This window comes from Pipistrellus kuhlii, unplaced genomic scaffold, assembly GCF_014108245.1.
Source record: "Pipistrellus kuhlii isolate mPipKuh1 unplaced genomic scaffold, mPipKuh1.p scaffold_m20_p_2, whole genome shotgun sequence".
Lineage (NCBI taxonomy): Eukaryota > Metazoa > Chordata > Mammalia > Chiroptera > Vespertilionidae > Pipistrellus > Pipistrellus kuhlii.
The window spans coordinates 61,016,745-61,040,939 of NW_023425515.1; the positions used below are offsets into that span (position 1 = coordinate 61,016,745).

General features: G+C 41.0%; 1 protein-coding gene across 2 annotated transcripts in view; it reads right to left on the minus strand.

Moving 5' to 3' along the window:
• The window catches only part of CD96 (CD96 molecule), an 85,542-nt gene that overhangs the window by 15,980 nt on the left and 45,367 nt on the right, over positions 1 to 24,195 (minus strand). For both annotated transcript variants that reach the window (XM_036446895.2, XM_036446894.2), the window contains exons 8-11: positions 20,882 to 20,910; positions 20,755 to 20,818; positions 2,993 to 3,061; positions 1,851 to 1,922 (exon numbers count right to left, since the gene is read on the minus strand). In XM_036446895.2, coding sequence (XP_036302788.1) covers positions 1,851 to 1,922; positions 2,993 to 3,061; positions 20,755 to 20,818; positions 20,882 to 20,910 — 234 coding nt within the window. The remainder of the gene's footprint in view (positions 1 to 1,850; positions 1,923 to 2,992; positions 3,062 to 20,754; positions 20,819 to 20,881; positions 20,911 to 24,195) is intronic.

Consider the following 24,195-nt stretch of genomic DNA (forward strand, 5'->3'; position numbering starts at 1 on the left):
ATTACATGTGTAACAAATATCTTCTCTCAGATTCTAGTTTTCTTCCTTCCTTCCTTCCTTCCTTCCTTCCTTCCTTCCTTCCTTCCTTCCTTCCTTCCTTCCTTCCTTCTTTCCTTTCTTTCTTACATTCCTTAAGGTGTCTTTTGATAAAATATTATTTATCTTAATTTATTTGATTCTATTCTTTCTATTTTGATAATGGTGAGTGTTTTTTCTCTCTTCTTTAAGTCCTTCCCTGCCTCAAAGCTTGGAAGAAATTCACCTTTATTTGATTATGTTTTAGTGTTTTGCTTTTGACATAAAGGATATGGAGTTTATTTTTGTGTAATGTGCATGGTAGAAGTATATTTTAATACTTTTTTTCCCTTATAAATAATAAATGTTTCTAGGTCATTTGCTGAGCAGTCTCTCTTCTTCCCAGTACTCTGCTATGCTGCCTTTGACACGCATCGAAGTTCCACTTATTTGTGCACTTTGTGTTATTTCTTCTGATGATGCCTTTTTAGTCTTGTATTTACTTAGGCAGTGAGTTTACAAGTGTCTCTTATAATCTACCCTTGAACAACACTGGGGTTAGGGATCCTGACTCCTTTGTAGTTGAAAATTCGCATATAATTTTAATTCCTCCAAGACAATTGCTAATAGCTCACTGTTGACCAGAAACCTTACTTATGTATTAATAACATAGTTGATTAATACACATTGTGAAATATTGTACTCTTAACATAAAGTAAGCTAGAGAAAAGAACATGCTATTACAAAGATCAAGAGGAAGAGAATAAATACATTTACACTATTTTATATATTTAGTGAAAAAAAATCCACATATAAGTACATCTGTGCAATTCTAACCCATGCTGTTCAAGAATCAACTTATATTATTAACATATTTATTTAAATTAATATGACACATTAAATTATAGAGGGTTATACACAGACTGATGTTGAAAGTGCCTCATGAATTAAAAATTATGATTAACTCAAGTTTGTGAACCTAATGTCCATAAGAGATGAGTTGCTTGTCTCAACTCTAATGGCTCCCAACAAAGAGAGATGAAAGAAAGCAATAAATAATTCTATAGAAAGCAATATTATATGTTTCTCTTTTATTTATTTCCTAAGGATAAGTTCCATGCAGGAAGATGACTGAGTCAGTGGGTAGAAAATATTTTGAGAAGTTTTAAAGGTACAACTTAATGCATGCCAAAGGGAACATGGCCATCTACTGTTCGTGGCAAAGAGCCTAGCAGATAAAGTCACAAACCTGGCATCCAAGGTTTCACTTCTGCCACACATCCCTTGCTGTGCTGTCACAATACTGGTCTTTGTCAATTCCTGCTACACAGTGGCTGCAGACACTGCAGCTGCTAGCTGGCCAGATCAAAGGTAAAAGATCATTTCTGTGCCTCATCTGGGCTCCCTCTTTCATTTTTATTAGAGATAGTATGCATTCTGCTAGGATGCTTCTTCCATAGATACACTAAAAGCTTGCACTTCTACCTCCATTACTTATATCCTTACTCAGATGTCACCTTAAATTTAAGGCATTGGAAAGCTTTATTTAGAATGGGAACCCACTCTGACCCTATATTCTCACTGACTTCCTTTTCTGCTTTATGTTTTCTATCTCACTCATCATTTGTCTGTCTTTCTTCAACCAGGATTTGGAATTTAGATCTGTCTGTTCACAGATGTCTGCCCAGCTCCAACATTAATGTTTCAAATGTGGTGGATACCTTAGAAATATTTGTTAATATTATGAAAAAACATATAGGAGTTACTCAATATGTATGTTAGATGAATGAATTCGGGGCAGAGAGGACTAAAAAAAGACTCATGGTTATACTTACAGTTTTTGATATCTTTCCCACTGGAGGTCCAGGAGTAGTTGAAGCCTTGGGTAGTCACACTGGAATTGCTTGCTGTAAGACAAAATTTCCAGAATCCAAGCTTTTTATAAAGATGTAATTTAACTTTGCTGTGAGTGCTGAATTTTTAATTTATGTGACTTTGGGGAAATCTGAAAATTGAAATGTGCCTCGCTATGAAGTAACACTAGCTGGCATATTGAGGGAAAGTTCTGCAGCTTGTGTTTAATGCCAGCTAATCATGATTTACTTCCTTTTTCTGTTCTTGTAACCAATTCAGATCACTAGGAGTGCTGTCAAGACTACTTAAATATTATCTTAAAATCACATGATAAATAAAAGGTAGCTATAATAATAAAAACATAATATGCTAATTAGACCAGACAGCCAAACAACCTTCTGGATATCATTCTGGACGACGTTCTTCCTGATAAAACCTGGTGGTGGGGGCCAAGGCAGAGGTGGTTAGGGGCGATCAGGCAGGAAGGTGAGCAGTTAGGGACTGTCAGGCAGATAGGCAAAAGGGGTTAGGGGTGATCAGGCAGGCAGGTGAGTGGGTAGGGGTGGTCAGGCATGCAGGTGAGTGGGTAGGGGTGGTCAGGCAGGCAGGCGAACAGTTAAGGGCAATCAGGCAGCAGAGGGGGTTGGGGCAATCAAGCAGACAGGCAGGCAAGTGGTTAGGGGCAATCAGGCAGGCAGGTAAGTGGTTAGGGATGATCAGGCAGGCAGGTAGAGTACTTAGGGACTATCAGGCAGGTAGATGAGTGGTTAGGGGCAATGAGGCAGGCAGGCTGGCAAGCAGTTAGGATCCAGTGGTCCCAGATTAAGAGAAGGTGAAAGCCAAGCTGAGGGACTCCCCTCCACCTCCATGCACAAATTTTGTGCACTGGGCTTCTAGTAGTAAAATAACAATCATTAATCTTTTTTTTTTTTAAATAGTGATTGTCATATCAATATATAGTTACCAAATTACAAATTACAACAAGCAACTCAAACCAAAAATATCAACATCAAATGAGGAAATATAGCCTTTTACCCAAACCTCCACATTATCATGTCTGTAGTAACACTTGTGAGCCTGTTGTCTCTTTTGAAACATTTTTGGAAAGGCTTGCTATACTCACTTTGAGGCGTGTTGTTTGGAGTCAGTGTGCTCACATCTACAGGAGCCATTGAAGATGTAGCTAGATATCCTATTTAAAAAACAAATTTCCCAAATTGTCATAGATATTTGTATTCACATGTTTAACTCTGCCACTATGGTAAACAAGAGTGGCATGCAGAACATGTGATATTACAGCTGGTAAGAACCTTAGTGAATACAGAGTATTTACTTCATTTTATAAATAATAAAATTGAGTCCAAAAGGTACATGCCTATGGTTACATACCGAATATTCAACATCATTTATTTGATACCAGTCTCCTAACTAATGCCAAGTGCATTACATTCATACTCCCAAAATATATTTAATATCAACTGTCTGCCAGACTCTATTCTATATGGAAATAACAATAAAGACAAGGCTCTCACCCTCATGGAACTTACAGTGAATCTTCACAACTGTGTATAATGTTTTAACATAGAAAACAGGGTTTTGCATTTACACTAATTTCTATCTTCTTATAATCCATCATTTCCCATTCTCCTTCTCCCTTTTCTCCCCCTAAAATGAAAGACTAGTTCATATTCATTTGAATATATCTCTTCAGATGAAGCAAATTAGATTAAAGAAGAAAAATGCCTAGCCACACTCATTGAAAACATTTTATGTTTCTTGGAAAGACAAATTTTCAGTATATTTTATTTATGTGTATTTTCCTCTATTCTAAAACATTATTTAGGTGGCTTACATAGATATGCAATGCAAGAAGATACCAGAAGTGAAAAGGAAAAATAAGAGTAAGGAAAATATAGTTAGGAAAGGTTTGTTGAGTCCCATTGAAATTTGAGTGGAGATAGTATAAAAATGCACTTATTGATGTCATGTATTTTTGGTAGCTGTGTGCCCCCCATTTGGTCAGAACTTTCTAGTAACAATGCTAAGAAATAAAGTATATGTCATGCCATCAATGGACATTATAAGGTCAGAAACAGTCAATTTTTAAGAAAAACACAACTATTCCTTTTATGGTAATTAAAAATAAATTTATCCCAGGTTTAATACCAAGAATATTGTATAATGTTGTCACTATTCTCAAAAAAGATCCTTACTGGTACATTCTGATAGTCAGCATGCTCATGACCACTCTAGCTTTAAATGACAGTGAGTGGCACCACTGTTTCCCAAGTACCTCAGTTCTGAGAAAGAGTATGCCTCAGATAGAAAGCATGAGTAATCAAATCTCTGAAAAATATATGTAGGATAAATAAATAAATTGGCATTGGGGTTTATGCATCTATAAGGAGTTCAGCTATAGACATGATCAACCACAATCGTTTTTGCAGTGTAGCCCACCAATGAACATCAAAGATATACTACACCCTAGGTGTGTTAGAAACTGCCTCATATCATGCTGTATGAGCAACTAAAATAGGAAGCCAGCCTGAGAATAGGCAGAAAAAATGTTTTAAAGACCAGATATAAATAACTTTATTTCTGCAACAATTACTTATTTGAGTGCATAGAATAGGGGATAAAATAAAGAGAAACTTGCCTCTGCCCTCATGGAACACAGTTTAGTGAGAATAAAGGTCAGTGTGGGAGACCACTGGCTGATCACCAAAGCCAGTCCTCTTCTTTTTGGCTCAGATATAGTGAGTAGAATTCCTACTCTCCTGTGTGTTTAAGTGTGGTCTTGTATTGAGTCTGAGCCAATGGATTGTGAGTGATGATTACTATTTTAAGGCCTGACCAATAAAGCCTCCTATGCATGATCCTCCATGAGCTTTCCTCATGTACTATTCAGCTCTTACAGTGAAGGGAGACTTATTATAGAAGGCATAACTTAAAGGTGACAGAGCTGCTGGCAGCTTTAGTTCTTGAATGACTATGGGACAGAGCACCCAGCCACTGGCTTAGCCTTTCATTGGCTCTTAATGATAAAAGGACTTATCCTATATAATAAAGAGGTAATATGCAAATTGACCATCACTCCAACACATAAGATGGCTGCCCCATGTAGACACAAGATGGCCACCACAAGATGGCTGGCAGGGGAGGGCAGTTGTGGGTGAGCAGGCCTGCAGGGGAGGATAGTTAGGGACAATCAGGCCTGCAGTGGAGGGCAGTTAGGGCCAACTAGGCCTAAAGGGAGGATATTTGGGGGGACCAGGCCAGCAGGAGAGGGCAGATAGGGGTGACCTGGCTGGCAAGGAAGGGCAGTTGGGGAAAATTAGGCCAGCAGGAAAGCAGTTAGGCATCAATCAGGTTGGCAGGCAGAACAGTTAGGGGCAATCAGGAAGGCAGGCAGGTGAGTAGTTGGGAGCCAGAAGTCCTGGATTATGAGAGGGATGTCTGACTGCCCATTTAGGCCCGATCCTACTGGGATCATATCTAAACGGGCAGTCAGACATCCCTCGAGGGGTTCCAGATTAGAGAGGGTTCAGGCCGGGTTGAGGAACACCACCCCCACCCCCATGCACAAATTTTGTGCACCAAGCCTCTAGTACTATATCAAGCATAAATGAACAAAAGAAAAGTTTGGAATTTGTTGTTACTGCAAATTCTTGCAAACAGTAAAATCCTATTACAGTTCAAGGTGATAGCGCTATTTGCCATAGAGAAAATGTGGTATACCATGGGATTCCAAAGAGGGAAACATAACAGAAGTGGAAACTCAGGAAGAAGTTCTAAAAGTAGTTACATAGTCACTAGCCTGCAGGATGACAGAAATTAGTTAAGACAATCTGGGAGTTAGGGGAAGAAAGAGGAGAAGTAAGGAGAAGAATATTTCATGCAGTGTGAATAGAAAAGATAGGAGAGGACTGAAGCCAGTTGAATATGTTGAAGGCACTTTGTACACAGTTAGGAGATGCAGATGGAGCCCTGGCAGGTGTGGCTTAGTTGGTTGAGGGTTGTCCAGTTTAATTCCCTGTTGGGGCATATACCTAGGATTTGGGTTTTGATCCCTGCTCAGGATGAGTGCAAGAGGCAATCAATTAATATTTCTCTCTCACATCAATGTGATTTTACTCTCTCTCTCTCTCTCTCTCTCTCTCTCTCTCTCTCTCTCTCTCTCTCTCCTGTAAATAAATAATAATAATAATAATTTTAAAAAAGAGGTAATGATGGAACTTTAAGAAGAATCTGTATTCCAAAGGCCCATGGAAGAATTGACTTTCAGCTAGAACTTACAAGATGCTCTAACCCAGGCGTCCTCAAACTTTTTAAAGTGGGGGCCAGATCACGGTCCCTCAGAGAGCTGGAGGGCCGGACTATATGAACTACTAATTCCTACTGTAACACCTCAGCTGCGCTCACTGCCCAAAAAACCTGGCGGGCCGGATCAGACTCCTCTGCAGGCCGCATGTGGCCCGCGGGCCGTAGTTTGAAGACACCTGCAAGGGTAAGTCAGTCGGTAGCCTGAACTTACCTATACAGTGAAGGCTCAACAGAGCATGTGAATGATTGGATATAGGAAGTAAAGAAGAGAGAGAAGGCAAAATAAGTCCAAGATTCCTGTCTTGGGCAGCTTTTTGGTTCATGCTAATATTAACTGAGAAATTAAAGAAGAAGCAGTTTTGAAGTGGCCAGTGACATGAAAACAAATTAAAATTTGGACAGATTTATTTTGAATACATATTAAATTCCAGCAGAAGTCTGACCATGTGAGTTTGAATCTTAACTGTGAAACTGGGATGCAAATAGGTATTTGTGAGACACCAGCATATAATCAATAATTGAAATAGCTGTGAGTACCAGGGAGGGAGGATCCTGGAAGAAAATGGGTCTAATAGGGAATAATGAAGACTCCTTTCATATAATGGACAGGCAGAAGCAAAAAAGATTGAAAAGGAGAGTCCAGAGAGGCAGGAAGAGAGTATAGCGTGAGAAAGAAGCCAAGGTGACTGAGGTCTCCAGAAGCAGAGCAAGTCAGTACAATTTAGCAAATATTTGTTAGTGAACACTGTGTGCCAATTGCTGGGTCACTGATGTCAAACACTGCCAAGAAGACAGTTTCCACATAGCTCTCAACTGTTAGAAAGCCACTGCATCAGACCCATCAACCTGAATACAGAGTCTAGGGGACAGATTTGCAAAGCACTTGAAAGCTTGCAAAGGCATTGTAAATTATCTATTAAAAGCTTGCATTCCACAGCAAGACTTCCTGGATTGAGTCCTGGATTAGTTTTAAGTTAGATGTATGATCTTGGGAAAGTCTATTGATTTTTTTTCTCTCCTCCTCCAATTCCTCACTTGTAAGATAACTAGAAGCTTGGTTCACAAAATTCATGCATTGAGGGAAGTGTTCAGCCCAGCTTGAACCCTCTCCAATCTGGGACTCCTTGAGGGATGTCCAACCACCATGTAGGCCCAATCCCAGTGTGGTGGTCTGACATTCCTCTCACAATCCAGGACTGCTGGCTTCCAACTGTCCTCCCTTTCAGGCCTTGTCTCCCCTTCTTCCCGCCCCCCAACTGCCCTTCTCTGCTGGCCTTGTCACCCCTAACTTCCCACAACTGCCTTCCCCTGCAGGCCATTTGTGGAGGCCATCTTATGGCAGCTATCTTTGACTACATGGAGGTGGCCATTTTGTGTCTTGGTGTGATGGTCAATTTGCATATTACTCTTTTATTACAATAGATAGGATACTTTTCCAGGAGTGTGATCACAAAGGTTGAGAGTCATTCCTATCAAGTTTTTAGAAAAGTGCCTCACATGAGGTTAAGTGTTGAAATGTAATATTAGAAGCTATAAACTAGGCCATCCACAGTTTAGTTCAGGTGTTGAAAATACAAGCATGTCCTACCAAGAGAAGACTTGAATTTCCTGATGAGTTTTACAATTGCCCATTTCCCTTGTTCTTTCTAGGAGGTCCATTCAAGGTAACTAATCTCTCCTTCCCCAGGCTGACCCAAGTCAAGAACTACATCCCAAAAGACTGCATCATAAATGGGTAATTGGCAGGGGTGAAGAGAGGGGCAGCTTTCAGGGGCATTAACTGTGTGATGAGGAAGTAATTTCTACTGGCAGCTACCTACATCTCCTCTTTCAAATCACTGAGACACCAGTAGTTCAGATTCTAGTGCAGTAATTGTAACTTCTAGCTCACTGCCTCCCCCACTCATCAAAGAGGAGGGCCCAGCAGAGGCTGTATCAAGAGCAGCTATGCTTCTCCTTGGTTATAATTTTATGAACCTATGGATCACAAATTCAATTTAAATTTTATTTCTGTCACTGAGATGGCGTTATCGTTGTCCCTCTGTAGCAATTTCTTCAGCTACCTGTTTTTAAAATTTTGTATTGTTGTGTACTTTTTAAGTTATCTCATGTCATTATGGGAGCAAGGGGAAGTAAAAGAAAATGCATAGACAAAAGCAATGACTAGACATAAATAATCATTAGATACTGTGAATTATTGAGATATGATGTGCTCCTCCTAATTCATAGAGGAAGACAGGATGAAAAAGGGAAAGGAAAGGGGAGAGAACAAAGAATATTATTCATGTTTTGAACAATTTTCAGAAGGATAATGAAAATGATCTTTACTCTGGGACCCCATTCCTTATGTGAAGCTTTCAGTGAGAGTCTATAGTCTCTTACCTCCACCCCCATGGGCCAGCATCATTAATTCATTCATTCATTTCCCTTCCTCTCCTCCTCCCTCTCTTACCCTGAGAACTGACCTTCATAGAATTCACTGACTTAGTAAGTGAAAACAAAAAGGAATTGTTTTAACAGGGGTGATGCAGTACCAATCCTATATAATAAAAAGGTAATATGCAAATCAACTGGCCTGTGGAATAACCAGACATTATGACGTGCACTGACCACCAGGGGACATATGCTCAACGCGGAGCTGTCCCCTGGTGGTCAGTGCGCTCCCACAGGGGGAACACTGCTCAGTCAGAAGCCCAGAAGCTAGGCTCACAGCTGGCGAGTGCAGTGGTGGTGGCAGGAGCTTCTCCTGCCTCTGCAGAAGCACTAAGGATGTCTGACTGCAGGCTTAGTCCCGCTCCCCAGGGAGTGGGTCTAAGCCATCAGTAAGACATCCCTGAGGGCTCCCAGACTGCGAAAGGGCATAGGCCGGACTGAGGAACACCCTCCCCCCCCCCCCCCCCCCCCCCCCCCCCCACTCCAAGTACACAAATCTCATGCATCAGGCTTCTAGTGGTGATAATAAAGACAAAGAAAAAAAAAAACTAGAAAATGATCAGAGAACATTGCTTTTATTTGTAAGCCCTTCTTCTTCTTCTTCTCCTCCTCCTTCTTCTTCTTCTTCTTCTTCTTCTTCTTCTTCTTCTTCTTCTTCTTCTTCTTCTTCTTCTTCTTCTTCTTCTTCTTCTTCTTCTTCTTCTTCTTGCAATTGCCAGCCACCTTTTAAAATACCTCTTACTTAAAAGCAACAGACATTTTCCCTAGGAAGTTTGATTGCCCACACTGGGTGGTACTGAATAGTTCCCTATGATTTGATTCTGGCAGAATCATTGCAACCCTGATGAAGTATGATAACTTGACTGGGATTTTCATTTGTATTAAAATGACTGATTAAATGATCTTTTCTTGAGGTCAGAAAATAATGTGACAAAAATCCTTGCAGACAGTGGGTTTGCTGTAAAAGAACTTATTCAGCTCCATGCAACATGTTGTTTGTGGACCATGTGGGAGGAGGAATATGTGCATGCTCCCTTGATCTTCATGTTATTGTATCTCTTGCCTGGCTTAGGTATCATTGCTGCTCTATGTTTCCTCTCACAAGCAGGCCTGTGGAGTTTTCTGAGGGCTGAATATTGCCAATAAGCTGTTAGAAACAAAAGGGTCAATGATGCTTCGTCACTATCTTGAGAAAGCCAAAGATCATTTCTGTCTCGTTGGTCTCCAGCTGAATTTTGTTTGGGTCTTGTCCTGAGGATCTGAACCAGGTTGCACAGATTATTGAAAGAGTGTTCCCTTTACTCTGAGACCTTGCTCATCATATAGAAGGCAGAGCTGAAGTCATTTAGAGAACTATGTAGTTTCCTAGATAAATTAAATCCCACTCACTCCTCTCAGCTTTACACCATTAATTAAGGTTAAAAACCGTGTCCTTTAAATAAATATATATATTTATTGATTTAAAAAAAAAGGGCCCTAACCAGTTTGGCTCAGTGGGTAGAGCATCAGCCTGCAGACTGAAAGGCCCCAGGTTTGATTCCAGTCAAGGGCATGTACATTGGTTGCGGGTACATTGCTAGTAGGAGGTGTGTAGGAGGCAGATGATCAATGTTTCTCTCTCATCAATGTTTCTAACTCTCTTTTCCTAAATAGCAGACCAAGGTACCTATTTTCCCAGATAAAAACTGAAGGACATGCAAAGAATTCTCACCCTGGAAGAATACCTAAGAGGAACAAAGAAGCCCCCAAATTAGGTTGGCTTCCAGAAACTCAAGGGCTGCAGAAAAGGAAGAAGCAGAAAATGGAGGAGAAGTACTACCTTCATCTAAGGGACAGCAGCCACAAGCCAGTCACAGATTTCTGAGAAATATGGAAAGTGCCCCATGAGTTCAAGATGACCATTTTTACTCTCCCCACCCAGAAGGCACCTAAATCAGATTACAGACAGCATGGCAAAGAAGGTTTTTCCCCTACCTACCTCTCCCCCTTTTTCTCTACCTTATGATCCCCCAAAGTTGGTTCAAGCCAATAGCTAGGAGTGAGGGAGAGGAATGAGCCAGGAAATCACAAAGACATCTCCTGCATCTCTCCTCCACCTCCACTGACAGAAAGTACACTCCCTCATGTCCCAGGCTTCCACAGCTGACAGACCCAGGCTTGGGAAGGGAGGAAGAAGGGAAGTTCTGGACTGAATTAACTTTTGCAAGTTTTGACATTATATTTGACAAGACTTTTAAAATATTGATAGGGGTCTGGTCTTGTGACTGAAAGGGACCAGACAACATTTATTATGTAAAAATCACCAAAAAAAATAAAAAGCAAAGGAGTTGGCCTGAAATATCTTTTCGAGGCCAGGAAGAAATTATTCAGTAGAACTAATTTGGTCAGGGAATGATGGGAAAAGGAAAATTAGTTTTTGCTAACCTAGCCAGACCATCTTATTCATTAACTAACTGAAAGGTAAAAATTATTTATAAATTCAGACCATTATTGCTTGAGTGATCTGATTAGTCAAACTCAATTATCAGGATTTCACATTATTTCTATGTAAAACTGAACCTGAAAATGTAACTTACTTTCTCAAATAGTAACATTTTCACTTTGCTTTCCATTCCATCAACATAACATCTATTGGCAAGTCACCCAATCTCCTCAACAAATGTGTAATTTTAGTCCATCAATTACAACATCTACATCAATGATTTCACCTGCAGCACAAAAAGCCTTTAAAACCTATCCCACCATTAACCAGAGAATTGCACTTAAAAGAGTATAGACTAACAACTACATCTAAACACATTTGGGTCAGTCTCATCAACCCCTGATATCAGCATGAGGTGGATATTGACCTTCAGGCCAGCATAAAGCAGATGTATAGCATGAGATCCTAATCTCTGCACAAGTCCCTGTCTACACATTGGAGGCAGAATGTTTAGAGAAACGTGCTTCTGAATGACTAATGACAATGTCTGTTGCTGGAATATTGGTCTAACAAAGGTTTGCAGGACTTTAAAAAAATAAACATATATATATTAGTGACCTGGTGCATGGAATTGTGCACATTGGAAGGAAACTAATTACAACGTGGCTGGTAAGGTGGAACTGGGCCAGATGGGCCCGACACGCCTAGAGCCAACCTCCTGAGGTCCCACCCTGGCGTATATGGAGTAAGTGGAGTCCCTCTGGCAGGTGGGGTCCCTCAGCCTGGTCCGTGGGGATTGGGCTGAAACCAGCTCTCCGACATCCCCTGAGGGATCCAGGAATATGAAAGGGCACTCTGTACGGAACACAAATTCAGGTGTGTAGTAAACCAGAATTGGGGGCCGACAGTGCCCTAGCAACAACATAACCCACAGCCGAATATGGAATTGCACAACCCCATGAGGAATTGGGCTCCCTCCTCTCAAAGTTTTTGTTGTACAGGGTGTGTCACCCAAAAAACCATTGCTGCCAAGTGACTGCAGCTCAGCAGCTCCTGTGTTGAGCACCTGCCCCCTAGTGGTCATTATGTGTCATAGCAACCAGTGGACACAGTATACTAGCCTTTTTATATCTATAACTAGAGGCCTGGTGCATGAAATTTGTGTTTTGGGGGGTGTTCCTCAGCCCAGCCTGCCCCTTCTCCAATCTGGTACCCTTTGGGGGATGTCCAACTGCTGGGTTAGGTCTGATCCCACTGTGGGATCGGTTCTAACCCAGCAGTTGGACATCCCTCTCACAATCTGGGACTGCTGACTCCCAACCATTTGCCTGCCTGCTTGCCTGCTTGCTTCTAATTGCTTCTGCCTTCCAGCCTGATCAATCCATAACCACTTTCCTGCCAGCCTAATTGATACCTAACTGCCTCCTTGCCCGGCCCAGTTGCCCCAACTACCCTCCCCTGCTGGCCTGGTCACCCCTAACTGCCCTTCCTCCCCTTCAGGCCTGGTCCCTCCCAACTACCCTTCCTCCCTCCCCTGCAGGGCTGGTCGCCCCCAACTGCCCTTGCCCTTGGCCTGGTTGCCCCTAACTGCCCTCCCCTGCAGGCCTGGTCTCTCCTAACTGCCCTCCCTCCCATGCAGGCCAGGTCCCCTCCCCAACTGCCTTCCCTTCCTGTAGGCCTGGTCACCCCAATTGTCCTCCCCTGCTGGCCTAGTTGCCCCTAATTGCTCTCCCCTGCCAGCCATCTTATGGTGGCCATCTTGTGACCACATGGGGGTGGCCATCTTGTGTGAGGGTGTGGCAGTCAAATTGCTTATTATATATAGGATAATAAAAGCATAATATGCTAATTAGACCAGACATCCTTCTGAATGTCTTTCCAGACAACCTTACGGACAAAGCAGCAGCTTCCATGATTGCCTTGTGTCAAGGCAAGCCATTGCAGCTGTGAGGGCCAAGCCCCTTGCACGAATTTTGGGCATCAGGGCTCTAGTATATAGATATTTATTGATTTCAGAGAAGAAGGGAGAGGGAGAAAGAGATAGAAACATCAGTGATGAGAGAGAATCATTGATCTGATGCCTCCTGCATGTCCCACACTGGGGATTGTTCCTGCAATCTGGGCATGTGCCCTGACCAATAATCAAACTCTGACCTCCTGGTTTATAGGTTGGCACTCAACCACTGAGCCACACTGGCTGGACTGCATGTCTTTCTTGATGGAAGATGAAAGCAGGACAGAGTGCATCACACATCATGTGATAAATTTATGGACAATTACAAAATAAACTGAAAAAAAAATAGTCCATAGCTTTTCCTCAGAGGCATCATACTCTGAGTGGGGAAAACTAAATAAACAAATATAGAAAGTAAACCAGTCATCCAGAAGGCTATCCTTGAGTTATGGTGACAAGTCTGGGGAATAAAAAGAGAAATTCTTTAACAATCTGTAACATGTGCCCAGGTTGAAATGTGATGACAAGGTTATAATAATAAGTATTTCTTGGAATTCAAGGGAGCGCATTGAAGTTTTGTATGAATTCTGCACATATCTCTGGGCAATAAGAATTACAATAATGTTGGGAAGAGCAGGGATAATGGAAAGAAGAGGGTTTTTTTTCTCTGATTTATTTACAACGGAGGGAGTTAACCTCACTCCTAGAAAACACTGATCCAAGAAAGGAAAGATTAATAGAGGTACAGCTGTCATGTTGACCTTTTCATAGCCACTCTACCAGCTTCTCACTAGAAGGGATTTGTTCAGTGTCTAAATACATTTATTGAGCATCTATCATGTTCTCTCAGAGACTATAGGATCAGTCTCTGAAGTCTGACCATCTGAGTTCCATCCTGGTTTTTCCACTTTTGGAATGATTTTGGGTAATTTAACCTCTGTGTCTCAGTATCTTTATCTGTAAAATGGGAATAATAGTAGTACCTATATTAATGTTGTTGGGAATATTAAATGAGGAAATACATTTACTACTTTAGAATAATACCAGACCCATTAGCATCACTCAAATGTTAATAAAAACTGTTCATATTATTGCTTGGTACTATTAATACAACCATGTCAGTTGGCAGACACTTTCAGTAATTACTAAGGAAAGAATTGGAAGGCCTTTGTGCGATAGTCTTCTAAAGACCTTTTATTCCCCGCCCCCCCGCCCCCTCCCTATTTAGGCAGACAACCCTGCTGAGCCTCTTGTGGCACTACTCTCCATTTCTACATATGCCCATTCTAGTTCAGATCATCATCCCTTTAAATTGTTTAAAATCTATATCGCTTGGTCTTCTTGCTCCCTGTTCTTGCTGCTACAGCTTACCACACACATGGCTTTTGTTTTACTCACATTATTCACATACTCAGAAAGCCACAGTGGCTGTTTGGTGTTGTTCAGATCCCAGCCCACATCCATAGTTCATTAATTTAAGCTCATCCTCATCTAGTTCCACCTCAGCTGAGCAATCTAGTTCCAGCCACCCCCACTCCAACAAGCACTGCCAGCCTGCATCGTGTTTGTCTTCTTACATCTTGCCCTCACTTTATTTTATTTACCAAAACTACTGTCTGAATATCTGTCTCTCATCTTTCTTCCATTCGGGGCCATATCTCCTTCCAGACTTCCCTGTGCGGCTTCCCTGAGTCCAATCCCCTCACCCTCAGAACTCACTTATTTTTCTTACTTTTTGGTGCCTGGCTACTTTTGACAGTGGCAGAAGCTGTCAGCCAGCAATGGAGGCATCTGGATACTCCACGGCAGGCATGACGTGACCAGGGAAGGTGTCAGAAGTTTCTGTCACTACACATCAGCAATCTTCTCACTGCCTTACAGACTCTCTCTGGGAACCCCTCTTAGTTTTAGAACCCAGTATTTCAGCATACAACTGATCTGGTCTGCTTCCCCCTTCCAATGGCACCTTTTCCAATTTAACCCCCCACCCCTTTCTGCCATGCTTGCCCATAAATTAGTAGTTTTGTTGCATCCCCTGGGCAGGTGCTTCTTCCAGTCTTTATCCTCAGTATCTGATCCCCCACTTGCCAAGGATCAGGTATGTTCATCTAGAGACCTGGCTGTTGGTTACTTAAGGTGCCCAGGGGTAGAAATAGCCACATTGTGGGGAGAAGCTAAATTTTTATAGAGGGCTTAACATTAAAATCAGTATCATCAGGTTAAAGGATTCTGCACAGGCATAAAAAGAGGAGCATCTGTGGCCTGGTGGGCAGTGAAATGGAAGGCTAGGCAAGTAGGTCCTGCTAGAGCCATGGTTGGCAAACTGTTGCTCGAAAGCCACATGTGGCTCTTTAGCCCCTTGAGTGTGGCTTTTCCATAAAATACCACAGCCTGGGCAAGTCTATTTTGAAGTGGCGTTAGAAATTTAAGTTTAAAAAATTTGGTTCTCAAAAGAAATTTCAATTGTTGTACTGTTGCTATTTGGCTCTGTTGACTAACAAGTTTGTCGACCACTGTGAATCTCACTCTGTCCTGCTTTCATCTTCCATCAAGAAAGTTATGCAGTCCAGCCAGTCTGGCTCAGTGGTTTAGTGCTGACATATAAACCAGGAGGTCAGAGTTTGATTATTGGTCAGGGCACATGCCCAGATTGCAGGAACAATCCCCAGTGTGGGACATGCAGGAGGCATCTGATCAATGATCCTCACTGAGTATAAGCTCGGTGAAACTGGGCCCTCTCTGTCTTGTCTTTCACCATATCCCAGAACCTCAACAATGCCTGGCATGATGCAGTCACTCAATGTTTCATTGTTGTTGAATAAATAATCTGTAGAAGGTGCAGGGCAATCATGAGGGCAGGAGAAACCCCCAATTTATGCCAGTATTGTCCCACCCTGGATTTGTCAGCTGTCTCTGATTGCTGCATTCCAGCTTGTTTTATCTCGCCCTTTAGCTTGTCAGCCTAGTGTCCTTTCCTTTTCCGGGGACAGAACATGCAGCCGGGACTCAGCAAACACCAATTAGTTCAGGCTGAATTGAACTGCGTTTCACTGGATAGCTCTTGAAGTTTGTTATGAGTTACACAGTCTCCTCTCATTAAAGAATATTCTTCTCATTTTTTTTTGTCAACATTTGTTTAAAAAATATCCTTTCATTGAGGGGAAAAATATGAATTGGATGTTTGCAGCAAGATACGTAGCTTCATAATTATGATTGAACTATGTAGTTCATTACATCTTAGAATCTAAAATGAAACCATCCATAGCCTTTTGAAGTTGATTCCCAGGACATGTTCCATCTCGCTCGCTTCTTTTCTTAAGAGAACACAGGAGGGTGAATCCTACCAGCTTTTGGGACAGCCAGTCCTCATTACCCTACAGCTTGCTAAGACAAAATTTGGGATTCCACTTGAAATTCAGAGATTATTGTAAGAAAATAAATTGTATTTCGATATACTCAGCCATCGATTTAACATGTGTTGTCTTTTTTTTTTGGGGGGGGGGGAGGGGAGCATAAAAATCAGACTGAGAATTGTTCCAAACATAATCTATTGTTACTATCTTGATAGAGGTTGAAATTTTGTAAAGCAAAACAAACAAACAAAAAAACAGAAGAATTACTCTTAAGCCAGAGCCTAATTTAAAATGGGGTTTCTCAGCCTCAGCACTGTTGATGTTTGGGTCCAGAGGTTGTCCTATCCTACAAAATGTACACTATTTAACAGCACCCGTGGCTTCTACATATTAGATGACAGTAACACCCTCCCTCCCTCCCATTTTGGTGATCAAAAATGTCTCCAAGGGGTTGGAGGACAAAATTATGCTGGTGAGAAACACTGAGCTACAACAGTCCTGCCCTGGCTGGTGTGGCTCAGTTGGTTGAGCATCACTCCATGTACCAAAAGGTCACTGGTTCAATTCCTGGTCAGGGCACCTACATATTTTGTATAATAAAAATGTGCACTTGAAACTTAAAAAGAAAAAAAGCAATATATATATATATATATATATATATATATATATATATAGAGAGAGAGAGAGAGAGAGAGAGAGAGAGAGAGAGAGAAAGAGAGAGAGAGAGAGAGAGAGAGAGAGAGAGAGAGAGAGAGAGAGAGCGAGCGCCAGGGGCCATCACAAACAAAACAAGTGGAAGGATGACCTAACAGCCTGCATGAGGTGACCAGGCCAGCAGGGCTGTCAGTGAGGAATGACTAAACAACCAAACAATAGGCTGTGTGGGGCGACCAGGCCAGCAGGGGGGGCAGTTGGGGGCAACCAGGCCAGCGTGGGAGGCAGTTAGGAGTGATCAGGCTGGCAGGCAGAGATGGTTAGGGGTGATCAGGCTGGCAGGAGAGGAAGTTAGGGGTGATTAGGCAGGCAGGCAAATGAGCGGTTAGGAGATAGCAGTCCAGGATTGTGAGAGGGATGTCTGACTGCCAGTTTGGGCTCTATCCTGGAGATCGAGAATTCCTGATTGGAGAGGGTGCAGGCTGGGTTGAAGGGACCCTCCCCCCAATGCATGAATTTCATGCACCAGGCCTCTAGATAAATACATAAAACAGTCCAACATGGCAGGATCTTATTTTAAGGAGATTTTTAAATCTTCAGCTATTTCCCCACTATATCACCATAGTGTGATAATAGACCAGGTAGCATTTTTCTGTTTTCTAACAAATATATTTATTTGTGCTCTCCTTCTTCTCTAATACTAGAGCTGTAGTAAACAGTAGAGTCCTTAAGGGTAGTAGTGTCCTTTCCATTTCTTTGATTTTCTTTACAGAAATAAGAATAGTGCTTGGTCTGATGGAAACATGTGACAGCATGCATTAACCAACCCCATAGGAAACTCAACTAGAAGATATTCATTTATGCTCTCAATTGGAAGAATGTAAGTATCATGGGAGCATATTATTTTCTCTTTCTCTCTCTCTTGTTCACTGTTGTATTTCCAGCACCTAGAAGAGCATCTGGTGCACACCAAATGCTCAATCAATATGTAATAAAGGAATTATGTCATTTCTTTTCTAAAAATGTTTAATGAGGTCCCTGACTTATTTCCATGGGAGATTATTTGGAATCTTTAGGCTGAGGTTTAAGGCTCTCTTTATTCTGTGTTTTTCAATATTCTTCTGTGCATCTCTGCTATACAGTCCCACTCTTGGACACAAGCTTAGATCCAAACATTTTCTCAAATTCTCACAAACATTTTTGCCAATGAAGAACTCCTCAGTTTGTTCTCAACTGAGTGAAATCAATATAACACACATTTCAAAAATCAGCTTATTTCATCTCTTTTAGAGAATATCTGAGTCCATAAACTCATGGGGATCTCTCTTTGCTCAAAGCCTAAGACTTACTGCTCTGTACCTCACCTTGTACATTTTAATTCTATAAGAAGCAGCACCTTTCACTCTATGATTTTGAGTTATCATTTCCATGTATGCATGTCTTCTCTCTCTCCAAGTACACAGCAAATTTTTAGAAGGCAGGGACAAATTATCATGTTTAGAAATAATATAGAGTCTATTAATGATAGCTACATAATAAAGGTACATTATTCTCATTAATTATTTTATTTATTTATCTATTCAACTAGTATTTTTTAAAATATATTTTATTGATTTTTTTACAGAGAGGAAGGGAGAGAGATAGAGAGCTAGAAACGTCGATGAGAGAGAAACATCGACCAGCTGCCTCTTGCACACCCTCTGCCGGGGATGTGCCCGCAACCAATGTACATGCCCCTGACCGGAATCGAACCTGGGACCTTCAGTCCACAGACCGACGCTCTACCACTGAGCCAAACCGGTTTTGGCTCAACTAGTATTTTTTACTGGCTTTCTTTGTGCTAGACATGTGCCAGGATGTAAAAAATATGCTTACTGTTTTTCATGAAGTGTTTAGATAAGTTGGAGAAAACATGATATCTAACGTGGTGAGAGCTAGATTTAGCATGAGAAAACTTTGGTATGAATACTAACTTGGCCACTTACTAGTCATGTGACCACTTATGCTCTTAGCATCTTAGTGTCCCCATCTGGGAAGTGGGAATGATAACACTTGTTCTGTCTGCCTATCATAATAAAGATCACACCACATTGTATTTTATGTGCAAACATTTTCTAAGTGACTGAACATCATGGTTTTAATTTGTTCACAAATTGTTTGACAAAATCTCTTCAACAAGTGGAGCCTAATTCTCCTCTCCTTCAGGACAAAGCCGCCATAGTGGGGGCCAACGCAGAGGTGGTTAGGGGCAATCAGGCAGATAGGAAAGAAGTTAGGGGTGATCAGGCAGGAAGGTAGAGTGGTTAGGGGCAATCAGACAGGCAGGAGCATGGTTAGGGGTGATCAGGAAGGCAGGCAGAGGCAGTTAGGGGTAATCAAGTGGGCAGGTGAGTGGTTAGGGGTGATCAGGTAGGCAGACTAGTGGTTAGGGTGATCAGGCAGGCAGGCAAGCAGGCAAAGTGGTTAGGGATGATCAAGCAGGCAGGCAGGCAGGATAGCGGTTAGGATCCAGTGGTCTGGAATTGTGAGAGGGATCCTGGATTGCGAATAAATGCAGGCTGCACTGGGGGAGACCCCCCCTTACCTCCATGCACAAATTTCGTGCACCGGGCCTCTAGTGTTTTATAAGTTGTTAAATTTTGGGGTGAAATATTTGTTATGAAGCAATAGACAATCCACAGAGTACTGTACAGACTTAAGGTACTATTTTTGAGTATGCTATTATTTATTAAATGAAGCATATCATAATTTATAATTGTTTATTTCTGAATAATGAATTAGAAGTGAAAGAAAAAGAAACTTTAAAAGGAAAATGACAAAACCTTAAGAACTAAAAAAAAAAAAAAATCACGTGAATATAAACTTTCTAATTTGCAGGAGATGCTCACTCTGCCTCGTTCTTTATTTTCTGAAACATATCAACCTGTGACAGTGGCTGCAGGCTATCTGCTGAAGGCTACAGGCTAAAAGAATTGTTCATCCCTACTAACTGCTTTTGTTTGATTCCTTTTCAGTTCTCATTTTGAGCTAAAATTAATAGTTTTAATTAAATAAAAATGAAAACTTTACTTTTATACTCCATAGACTATATAAATATTTGTATTAGAAAAAATCATCATAGTTCTTTGTTAAATACCAAGGACATGGACATAGAAATTTATAATTTGTTTGCCAACTTCTGAAAGTCAGTGTTATTTCTTTGCTGTAGAAACACTAACCCAGCCTGATCTCCATTATATTTTTTTAATTTCTTTATTGATTAAGTTATCACATCTTTGTCCTAATCTCCAGTATTAATAATGTCCCTGTGAGGCTGAATTCATAGTCCTCACTAGTCAACTTGGTCAAAATTAATTTGAACCAGGACAAATTTAAATTTTAAATTTTATTTACCTACCTCTAGTCCACAGAATCTCTGTTTACAACAAATTTCTTACAAACATCCCACTTAGAAGGAGGAGGGCTGTCAATTTATTAACCTACTTAATAATATAATAAAAAATTTAATTTCTCACTGAATATTCATTTACTCTGTTTTTTCTAGGACTTTAAGTGAAGGACTTTGGAAGTTGTGCTAACTCTTGGAAACCTGGAGAATAGTACTTATGTGTTTATCTGAAATATCATAGATTAGAAAAGCTCATGAATGACACAAATGTTTTGAATTTTTTTCCTTTATCTGTATGCTTCGTTAAAGGATTAATAAATAGGACATGGAAATTAAAACAGTATGAAAATATTCTTACCTGTGGGAGATCTGTTGTTGGCCGGAGAAGGTTGGGTGCCAAAGGTAGATTCTGTAATACCAAGGGTAGATTCTGTAATACCAAAGATAGATTCTGTAATACCAAGGATAGATTCTGTAATGCCAAGTGCAGGATCTGTCGGAGGGGTTACTGAGTCTGAAAGGACAAAGCAGAAATTTATAATGAATAAAAGTACTATAATAGAAAGATAAAGTATTGACTTAATCTTCCCCGCCCAAACTTTGTTTATTCATTTAACAAATCATCATTGAGGCCTTTTAACAGGCAAGGCAGTGGCACATAATGGCAAATAACAGAGTCCTGTGGCTGTCTCTAAAAAGCATACAGCCTAGATCAGTGGTCAGCAAACTCATTTGTCAACAGAGCCAAGTATCAACAGTACAACGATTGAAATTTCTTTTGAGAGCCAATTTTTTAAAACTTAAATGCCTTCCAATGCCACTTCTTCAAAATAGACTTGCCCAGACCATGGTATTTTGTGGAAGAGCCACACTCAAGGGGCCAAAGAGTTGCATGTGGCTCACAAGCCACAGTTTGCAGATCATGGGTCTAGATGGTAGGTGGGGAACCAGCACTGTATTGATGCTGTGAGAGAGGAAGAGAGGGGGGTCAGGGGGAGGCACAGGAAGGTCACCCTCCTGGGGTTGGGAGGTCAAGAAAAGCTTTCTGGAAAAAGTGACATTTAACCAAGACCTAGTAAAACAAGCACAACAGCTAATATCTGAAGTATTTAAAAAGTAACCACACAGTTTACAAGTCTATAAACACACAAAAATTGTTTTACCAGCAAGTGTAGAAACAATGATACAACTATCAGACTGGATATAATACCAATGAACTTAAGATTGATGGTATGATTATGCTCTTTCTAAAATGCCTATTTTTGTCATAAAATTTTTATTTGGCTACACTTTTCTCTCTGTATGTGGGAGGGGGTTTAATGAAAGAGAGGCTGGAATATGTCATTTGACTTATTATGTATCCTTGTCAATTCTTTTAAAGCCTTCATTATTTGACTGTAAGATATTCCTATTAGCAATACAAAACAATTTAGAAATGCCAAAAGAAATCTACTGACTAGGAATATTTGGGTTAGATATGGGTAAGTGAATTTGAATCTAGGGAACTTTGTGATTTTCTAGATAAAATGGCATTGGGTATAGTGTCATGTATTTGATGTCAGTTATTTAGATATTTGATTACACATTATCCTGTTGGTTCTATTCTGTAACTTAACTTAAGGGAAAAGTATATATTTTTTAAATTATGTCACTTGAAACCACAGCATATTGGGAGGAATTTCTTATTGTCAGATGAATCTATGTTTTATTTTTATTGGTAGTAATGTTGTTACTGCTATTGGCTGTAGGTGGCACTAACAGCTGGCTCTGACTTGCTATCATACAAATGATTCCTTGTTATTAATCTCTGCGGAGGAGGAAGATGGTAGTTATATGGAGAGTATATGAATAGGTTAGTAGAATGACCATCTTCTTCTCCACATGCCATCCCAAACAAGATGGACCTCTGAGCATGATGTGCACATTTGATCATGATTTGGCCCCCTATCGCATCCCTGACTTCATTTCCTGATGCTGCCCATCATCTTTTACATTTCTCTCAGATCACATTCTCCAGCCAGCAGGTGATAGCTCAGCCCTGTTTCCTAAACACAATATGCTCTCAATGAGTGCCTGATCTTTGTGCATGCTGTTTCTAACACTTTCTCACCCCAAACCTCCTGGGATGCACTTCCTCAAACTTAAAAGGAGCTTTATGATGTGTTCAGAGTTTACCCTGCAAAGGCCTTATTACTTATGGGGCATGCCCTTCAAGAGAAGTAATTACTTTGTTCCTCACTTTGTATTTTTGTATTTTATGCAAGTGGATGATGATTCAGTGCCTACAAATTTCCTCTTAACATTGGAAGGAAGAAGTCCAGCTTTAAGTACAGAGCTGACTACGGGTGCATCATAAGCCTTATCTTCCAAAGGAATAACCTTGCTGAAACCAATTTGGCTCAGTGGATAGATCGTCGGCCTGTGGACTGAAATATTTCGGGTTTGATTCTGGTCAAGGGCATGTGCCTTGGTTGCAGGCACATCCCCAGTAGGGGGTGTGCAGGAGGCAGCTGATCAATGTTTCTCTCTCATCGATGTTTCTACCTCTCTATCCCTCTCTCTTCCTCTCTGTAGAAATAACCTTAATCAGTCGAAACACACACCTAGAAATATGATGCAGAGGTGTTTTTCTCTGTGGATTGCTTAGAACAGAGGTTGCCACATGTGGCTCACATGTCAAATCCCACTCATTGCCTGTGTTTGCAAACAGAATTTATTGGAACACAGCCATGCCCATGTGTTTATATATTATCCGTATAAGAAAAATCTGTTGTCTCAGTGCAAAGTAGAGAAATTCTGGGAATATTACAGAGCAGAAAAGAGACTGAGTAAGAGGAGAGCAGTTTTTGTTGCCTTTAATAAGAGTAACAATGTTGGTAGGCTGTAAGATAAGTGTCTGAGGTTCTCCCTTCCCCACCTACCCTGTATCCCAGGAACTCCTCCCCCCTCTGATAAAAGCAATGCAGACCTTTTAACATAAAACTTGAGGCCAAAAATATCCTTCTGGTTTCAGATTGGCCTGCAAAGTCAAAACTCTGCCTCAGTCAAAACAAAACTTAGGGGTATAAAAAGGAGCAGCTAAAACCTAACAGGGAAAAACTATTTTCTGAAATTCAAATTCAGAAGTTAGCAAACACATGTCAGCCAGTTTACAGACCATCAGGTTGTCAGGGGTAGAGATATTGGCCAAAAGCAGCTCACTTTGTTTCTGAGTGTGTCCCCTCTGCAGCAGGCCTGTCAGGGCCCTCCGGACCAGCAGTGGGCAGCAATGACCACGTGTCTGGCCCATAGAGCAGCTGAGTCAGTTTTAGGGCTTCCTTAGAGCTTGAATCAGCCCTTGGCTATTCCACCTTAAAGTGAACTCCTGAGCACACTAGGTCCATGCTTCTCAAAATGTGGCTCGTGATTTCTCATAGAAACAGAATGGAAATGCAGAATCTCAGGCCCACACCTTTGATTTACTGAATCAGAATCTGCATTTTAATAAGATCCAACGTGATTTGTATTTAAGTTAAAGTCTTTTATTGTATGAGGAACATAACAGAAAGTATTTGTCTGGCACATCCCGCCTCAATAGTCAATGGTTCTCTCGTCCCATTGTTGACATATCCCGTTGTAATTCTCTCTTCACATCCCAAAAACACCTGCACACTCACACACAGTCACAGGACTCACTAATCCTTAACTCTTTTTAATCTTGACCTTAACAGTTATAGTTGGAAATCCATTTAATAAACAAATCTCAGTCAAGGCTGATGATAGCCAAGATATTAGGCTCCCCCTGAGGTATTCACACTGA